This window comes from Python bivittatus, unplaced genomic scaffold (genome assembly GCF_059951505.1).
Source record: "Python bivittatus isolate LINGU-HERP-01145 unplaced genomic scaffold, Pbiv_v1 ctg000080_np1212, whole genome shotgun sequence".
In the NCBI taxonomy this organism is placed as follows: Eukaryota; Metazoa; Chordata; class Lepidosauria; order Squamata; family Pythonidae; genus Python; species Python bivittatus.
Window position 1 is genome coordinate 60,711,631 of NW_028277035.1, and position 8,370 is coordinate 60,720,000.

Sequence of the window (8,370 nt, forward strand, 5' to 3'; positions counted from 1 at the left end):
GCTTAAATTGTCCTGCCCCTCCCCCTGTGCGTGTGTATGCGTGTGTGAAACAGAGAAAAATACTGTACAATATGCATGCATGCATTGACACCCACAGATGTGCAAGGAGATGCCTTTTGTTGTTTTCACTTTGGTTTACAAGCTCTGCACAAATTGTCAGTTGGATTTCTTGCACCAAAATCAGCCCCGTGGCCTTTTAGCATCTCTCCTCCTTCATGCACAGGCAGCCTTTATGGGACAGCAGCCTAGTGACAGTGGTGGGGAAACAAAGCAAACCATTGGGCTGTAATATGAGCCTGGCTTCACAGACCCTTTTGTGCATGTTTCCTTGGACACCAGAAGCAGGAAGTCATAAGTTACACCAAGCACATCTAACAATCCTGCACCAGCGCTTGCCTTTGCTTGCAGGCCATGAGAGGCCTGCTAACTACTCAGGAACAGGACGGCTGGAGGGAACTCATTAACAGGGAGGCTTTCTGCAGGGTCGGCTGGAAGGCAAAATATGGACGCAAATACCCCCAGTGCCTGCGCAATTATGGCATCTCCAGGCAAAAGTGTTTGCTGCCTGCTATCTGCCTTCCCAAGGAGGACTCAAGCTCTGGAAATCGAGAAGGAGCTCCACAAAAGGAGGACCGTCAGCAGCCACCGAAAGAGAAGGTCGGGCTGAGTCTTCGGGAGCCTCTTCCAGAGATGAGGGTCCCAACCCCAGAGACCATGCAGCTGCTGTACAGGGGCTTCTCCCATGAAGGAAAAGGGAGGCAACAGTACCTCAAAGAGAGAATGTTGAAGTCCCCTGAAGAAAAATTTTGCTACCCGGTGCTGTCTTCATGGGAGTACGGTTGGCGCTTAGGTAAGCAGAACTCGGTTGCTGGTTCCCCACCCTGATGCTCCCAACAGGAGAGGGCATGGAGATACTGTAAGAGCATCCAGTTTATGGATGGCAATTCAACCCCTGAGCCCAAGATTTCAAGTCCCCCTTAACTAAGGAAAAGAACCTTTCCCCACTTGCATTCATCTCATTCATCTCACTACCCACCAGTGAGACAAACTTAGCTGGGCCGGCATTCAAGTAGGATTTCCCCCGTTATTCCAACAGTATCCAAGGGCGGCCTCAAGGTGTGTAAAATCTTGGTCAGCCATTGACATGGAAGGTAGTCACTGGCTGTAGGGACTGGGAACAGAGGCAGGAGGATAGGGGTAGGGATTGGCAGTGGGCATAGCAAATTTCATGCAGCTACTGGTTTCCGCTGACTCAGTGGTGGATAGAGAGCCATTCCATTCAGCCCTGGAAAAAGAATGGCTATGCAGTGTCCAGGACTGGTTTAAGAGGGTCTCAGCATGTGTAGCTGCATTTTGATCCTAGAAGAGCAGGGATCTCCCATGCAAGACCCCTTCCAACCTTCCTCACATCCCTCCCTCCCAGTGTGATTTCTGCTCTTGCTGCCAATCTCCTGCACCCGCAGTCTGGATTTGTAGATGTTTGCCCTCAGTCCATCTCCCTCATTGACTCTCCTTCTTTCTTCTTCGTCCTCCTCCTCCTCCAACATGCTCCGCTTCATCCTCCTCTCCCAATGTCTTGTCAGGACTTGAAGTCTGGGGTTACCAGCTCTGCACTTTGCCTGACCCAAAGGCAGGATATAAATCTACATAAATAAAAATCTGGACCACCCTTTGATGGAGCAAAGAATAGAGAAACTTCTAGCTTGTCTGGAGTTTTACTTCCCAAGTCTGGCAGTGCTAGTAAAAAAGTCAGAAACCTCACCTATAGTTAGAGGGGGGAGGGAGAGTGAGGAGAAGACTGGCCAGGTTGCATATATGTAAAAGAGAAAAGTTTGTGTGTATAAGGGGAGGAGAAAAGAAATAGGCTGTGTTGGTTGTGGAAAGGTTTGCTGCTTGCTGAAACTGAATGCAAAGGCAGACATGCAACCCAGCATTTTGTCCGGAGACATAATGGCAATTTTTGCAGCATTAGCTAGCATATCCAAGATGTCAAAGCAAAAGACTTCATTTAAGCTAGAATGGCCAAAAGAGCTCACATTCGTAACCAGGAATAGGCAGAGGACCATCAGTGACTGTGATGAGGACATGAGCTGCAAGAAAAACTGCTCTTTGAAAGTTGGCTAGACTACAGAGAGCTGCAGAGAACAGGTCTCTGCAGGCCTGAAGAGTATGTATCTATAGGTACTCTTTATTATTACTATTTTGTTAGTTGGAGATGCATAGTTGTAAAAGCCTCACTCTTCATTAATGTCCTCCTTTCCTAGGATATTTTAGTGGTTGCCCTTGCCCTGTGGCTGCCACCAGCCCAACCAGGGCTGGCCAAAGCCCAGCTGCACTGCCACCCCTCCCTCCCACCTCTTAGGACCGAGGAAAGGCTGGGAGGTGTCTGCTGGGCTGCCCAGGTCCTCTGTCAAGGGGTCTGCTATGAGTGAGTGCAGTGGCGGCGGCGGCAGCAGGAGGTCAGACATACTCCCCTCCCCTTTGCTGCCTGCAGGGCAGAATGGCTGTCCTGGAGATTGCCAACAGGCAGAAAGGTAGACGTGATCCCTTGGTCTACACTTTGGGTGTGGACTTGGACAAAGCTTCTGACAAAGTTCCTCAACAAAGGCTGTTGAGTCAGCTTGGGAGCGGGTTAAGAGGATGGTAACTGACAAAAGGACAGGAAACAGAGCATGGGAATACATGGATGCCAAGATATTACTTCAGGTAGTATGAGAATTCTCGTGTGATGGATTTTTTTCCTGTTTCCTTTTGTAGCTGAAATGGAGGGAATTGCTAGAGCAGTTTTGTAAAAGTATGGAGGGCAAAAAGCAGAGAAAATCTTATTTAAGAATAAAAGTAATTTCTTTCTCTGCCAAGAAAAGTATGTCTCCCTCACTCTGAAGAAGAGTTTGATTTTTGTTGTTGCTGAATAATAGTATGTTGATTTTTGACCCAGTGTCCCTCCTAGATATACTGTATCTTTAATGTTTTTAAGTTCAGATTTTAATGGAATTTTATTTTGAATATACAGTTTTAGCATTTTGTTTTGTCTGAATCCATCTTCAGTGTTAATCTAGGTCTTATGTATGGGGTGGGAATTCCAAACCTAGTGTTGCATTGGGCCCACATTCCTTAAACATGCCTCAGGCAATTTTTTTTCCAACCTGATACCTTCCAGGGGTTTTAGGACTATGACTTATAGAAGTTGGTATTGTCTAGACATATAGATAAATAGAAAACAACTACTTTGCCCATGTAGTACTTCAGAGTACTAATACATTTGCTTATGTCTCTCCTGAACTTCGTTTTATTGTAATTTGGAGTCATTTTGCTAGCTTATATGCAGAAATCAGAACAGTTCTATGTGTGGGGTAGTGGTGGTGCTCTCACTAGAGTTGTTGTAGAGTTGGGCAGCCTTATATATTTCTAAAATAAATGAAGTAAATAAGTTATTAGTTTTTTGACCAGAAGAATTTTCCAGGAAAAGTTAAGTTGGTCTAGACCTTCCTTAAACTGATGCTCCCCAGATGTATTGTTTACAACTCACACAAATCTCAGCTGATGTGCTGACTGGGAATTCTGGGGTTTCTAAAGTGAGTATTCCTGGAAAGTGCTTGGTTGTGTAAGGATGTTTTGGGAACCCATACATGATACGTATCTAAAGCTGTTTTTAGCCTTGTTCAGTTTGAGATTCACTTGTCAATTTGGCATTGCTAGGACAAAGAATTATTCTTGCTTAACTATCCACTCACTGTAAACTCATTTTTAATGCTAGAATCTGAATAAAGTTCCACTCCCTTCAAGGAAATCCATAAGGCCTAGAAAATTAAGCACACATCTATTTTATCATGTCAGGAAATGGATGACAAGTTTATCCTCATCTTTTCTTATCAGCTGATGAATCGTGGCTGTTTTACAATGGAACCTGAATATCATGTCATTTAACAGGTGGATTTCTGCTCAAAATTATTCAGACAGGTTTACCCTGATTGCTACCATTGTTCGCAGCCTCTACAGCTCTAAATGTAAAGATGTCTGCTTGAAAGTGTAGGAAAGAGTGTGTGGAATTTCTGCATAGCCTGTTGCTGTTACAGAGATGGAAAAAATACTGAATTTTCCCCCACAAATGCTTTTTAATCTGTTCCCCACCCCTTCCTTTGGTTTCTCTTCAAATTGTAAAAATCTTATGCCTTGTATTCAATCTGTTCTTCATAACGGGCTGTTTCGCGCATTGTTTTATAAGCCATGTTTTGCTCAGCGGGAGCTATAAATCACAGCAGATCCTCAGACAATTCAGATGCACTCAAATCGAGCAACCAACAAAACAAGATTTGTGGTTCCTTGTCAGATAAGAGGGAACCCTGGTTATTTGCTAATTGGAAGCAAGCACAGATGTCCGTATTGAAGCCTTGAGCAGAACAGGTCATCACTCTTCGCAGCTATAGGTGGTGATCTCACAAGCAATCTGTCTTTCAGGGCAGTTAAATCCCTCATGCAGATTTCATCATGTCAGGAAACGGATGACACGTTTATTGTTATCTTACCTTATCGGATGATGAAGTGTGACTGTTTTGCAGAGGGAGCTGAACTTTACATCATTTGGCAGTTAGAAGGCTGTTCACCATTGTTCAGGCGAGTTTCATCTTTCCAAGAAAGCTGTGGTTAGGGCATTACGTTACGTGCAGATGTGGTAGTTGGTACTTTTCATCCAAACACACCTCAGCAAACATTAGGGAGAAACTGCTGTTATTTATTTATTTATTTTGTTATACCAAAAGCCATCAATGTGTATAAGTGAATGCTTAACAGAATAAAACAGCAAGAACTGACAAACAACGAGATCAGGGTTTCTCAACCTTGGCCGCTTGAAGATGTGTGGACTTCAATTCCCAGAATTCCCCAGCCAGCCATGCTGGCTGGGGAATTCTGGGAGTTGAAGTCCACACATCTTCAAGCGGCCAAGGTTGAGAAACCCTGAACTAGATCATACTTGCCTAGCAGATGTGGGATTAAATGCTAGTTTTTATTAGTGTTCCAATGTTCCTTCTCATGACTATTGATCATAGGACAGTGCCTGTCATCTTGCTGATGTTAACCCCCACCCCACGCGGACACCCTCGACAGTGGCGTCTGCAGGTTCTGGCTTCTTTCACTGGAATGACAACAGCAGTGTTGCACATGTAAAAAAGGGTGGGGCTTGCATTGCAAGACCACGATGTTGCTTCTCTCCGTTTGATCCCCTTGGCCTCCCCTGCAGATGCTGCAGCCTCACAGACAGACGCTAACCTTAAAGAAAATTGACATCGTATACAAAGCACACACATACCTTTTTATTCTGCTTTGAAGGATTTACTTTTTGTTTTCATATTTGCATACCCATCTTGTTTTTAATGTTAAAAAACAGTGAAATATGAACTGTAACTAACCCATTTGACAGGTTAATATATCTCAACTTCACCACTTTATTTCAGGAGACGTCGTTAAGGACATCAGGACACCAGTTCATGGGAAATCTTGCATTGTAAAGGATTCTTTCTACTTCAAAAATGGGATCTTCTATAATCCATCCAAAACTGACAAATTGGCATGAATACTGGCTGAAAAAAGAAAAATCTTCCAGTGTGGCTATATGAGTGGTTGTTGTGATATTAAATCAGAAGCCCTATATGAATTGGATCCAGATTTAATCATACTTAGAGTCAACCTATTTAAATCAGCAAGGCCCAAATGAACCGTGGTTAAAGTTTCATGGATTTCAGCGGATCTGCTTTAAGTTTGACAAGATGCGGATCCAACCCTATCTCATTGCCTCTATTTGCAATTTCTGTTAGCTCTTTGTTATATGCAGTATTGTCTGTACAATAGATTCACTGTCATACACACACATACAATATTGTACATACACTTACATTTTATGCAAAAGTTAAGGGCCCCTGGTTGAATTTTATGTTTCACTGCATCCCTAAGTGAACAGAAAGTGATTGTCAGCCTTGTGAGGTAGGCCAGGTCAAGAAACAGATATGGCAGGGATTCCAAGAATGGTGCTTTATTGTTGCCAGTTACATTAACACAGTGTTGTCCAAACTTGGCCACTTTAAGATGAGTGGACTTCAACTCCCAGAATTCCCCAGCCAGTGACTGAGGAATTCTGGGAGTTGAAGTCCACACATCTTAAAGTTGCCCAGGTTGAGAAACACTGTTCTAGATAATGGGTCTTCAAAAGATCTCTGCCTGAATCCTGTGAAGCAGCTATGCTGAAAAATTCTTCTGATTCTTATTTTTTAAAAACCATTTTCCATCTGAAACAATTTTCCATTTTTCTCAAAAGAGAATGAAATGTAGGTGAAATTCCCATGTATAGGATGTAGTTATATCATTATATCATTCCAGAGCAAGGATGCTACACGAGCCTGGTTAGAAGCGGTATGTGAGTTATTGTCCCTGATGTTGTGTCTGTATTTTTCTTTTAATAATTTTTCATGTATTTTTATGTTTTTCGTCATCTGTTAGCTGCCTAGAGTTACTTGGTGAGCGGCCGGCCATATAAATAAATAAAAATTATTACCTTTGGCCAAAGCATGATGAGAGAAACCTGGTTTGTGTCATATTATATGATCAGTAATGGTATACAGCTTTACTGACTTCCCCAAATTCCCATTAAAACTCACAGGAGCCACTGCAGAAGATGTCTTCCCTGTCCGACGAAGAAATGGAGGGATGTGAAGACGTGTTAAATGAAAAAGGAGCAGCACTTTCGTCTCATTGCAATTAGAGGTGTCCACAGGGGGGTCAAAACAGTCAAGATGGCAGCCACAGTGTTAAAAAGGGATGGGGCAAGGAAGGGGGCTTTCTGGGTGGGGGAGAGACTACTGAGAAAAAAACTCCCACCATGCAAGTTACAAAAGCACAAGAGCTAAGTCCTTTATACTTTCATTGGGTGCCTTAAGCCAGAGATAGTCTAACCAGTTTTAGGGCTCAGCATTCTTTAGATCAACCTTTCGAATACCAAAGAGAGTTTTTTTATCTCTCTTGCTTGTTAGGTCGACTGCATGAAGAGACAAAGAAACGAATAAACAAAAAATATGCACAGCAACCCCAAGGAATGATTTTTTCAGCTGCAGTTTCCATTGTCTTCATGAAACTGGGGATACATAGTCAATGTCAGGGGGTGTGTTCAGCAAGTTGGCTAGACAATCATTTACAGAGGAAGGGAAAAGGCCTTGGGCATCCTGGCTTCAGTCCCCATCAGAGCCAAAAGAGGACTAGGTGGGGGGTCAAAGAAGTCAGGGATGAGACTGAAGGGTTAGAATTGGCAGAACCAGCTGAAACCACAAGGCTGTTCACATCATTTCAGATACTTTGGATTTGTTCATAGATTTGAATAGTTAGCCTCATGTCATGGGAACAATTAAAAGATGCCTAATAAAAGCGACCAAGTGGGACACAGCCTCTGATTTTCACTATTTGTACTGTGAAGAAGATAGAATGCCACTACTTTATGAGATGGAAATTAAAAGATTATAAACAAAAGTCCTCAGAGGGCTCCCTTCCGATGCTCAGAACAGGCTCAGAGGGAACTGAAGAATGATCCGTGAGCTACTGTGAGCTCTACTCTCAAGGTGAAAGGCCTGAGCAAGCTGTGGGGTGAACCTTGGGTGACCCTGAGAGTGGTTTTCAGATCTGCCTTTCCCTGCTCCGGAGAAGAGATGAGACACCCTTTGTTCTGAACGGATGGCTCTCCGTGGATCCCAGCTGCTTCGTTCAAGAAAGGGGAACAAAAGCCCTGTTGTTGCCACTTACGCACACTAGAATGTGAGGGTTAAAACAAACTAGTGTTTATGTTTGCCTTGTGGGTGCTCGTGCTTTAAAGGGTGCACCAGATAAGTGTGCTTAGCAAAGCTGTTTCCACATTTAGAGCACACACATTTTACAGGAAAGCTGAGAATCTCACACGCAGAAGGTACTTCCTGAAGCCAAGAAAAATGGCATTGCAGCCATCAGCTTATATTACCACTGTTCCATAGATGCTTGAATTCTCCAGTTTTTCTCTCTATTTGATTTGAAACCTGGCTGATTATCATTTTTCTTTTTCTTTTATTAGTTTTTACTTGAAGAGATCCTATGACTCAGTGTTCCACTGAGATTGCTGAAATAGAACAAAATGTTATAAAGGAGAACTTTATATAAGAAAGAACTCTACAAAATAAATGTAATGAACAGGCTGTAAACTTATCTGTGCTAATGCATCTGAAAAGTGGCTCCTTTTAAACTAAAGGTGAATGATTTTGTGTAGTGTCATAGGTCTCGCGTTATGACTTGACTGAAACATGATAGTAATATAAAATATATTTTACTTATGTGACTTATTTCATGTAGAATGTTATCCAA

At 42.9% G+C, this 8,370-nt stretch overlaps 1 protein-coding gene across 1 annotated transcript; it reads left to right on the forward strand.

Moving 5' to 3' along the window:
- Positions 1-378: 378 nt before the first annotated feature.
- Positions 379-6,064, forward strand: LOC112540311 (protein SPMIP1). Its single transcript, XM_025164785.2, has 2 exons — positions 379-850; positions 5,454-6,064. The coding sequence occupies exons 1-2, from the start codon at positions 412-414 to the stop codon at positions 5,570-5,572; spliced, it is 558 nt and encodes a 185-aa protein (XP_025020553.1). The 5' UTR covers positions 379-411; the 3' UTR covers positions 5,573-6,064.
- The last annotated feature ends 2,306 nt before the right edge of the window (positions 6,065-8,370 follow it).

Bases quoted from the DNA above. Each gene is read 5' to 3' on its own strand.
- LOC112540311 (XM_025164785.2), top strand. From the start codon at position 412: ATGAGAGGCCTGCTAACTACTCAGGAACAGGACGGCTGGAGGGAACTC. The intron at 851-5,453 runs GTAAGCAGAACT...ACTTTATTTCAG, and splicing joins GGAGTACGGTTGGCGCTTAG to GAGACGTCGTTAAGGACATC.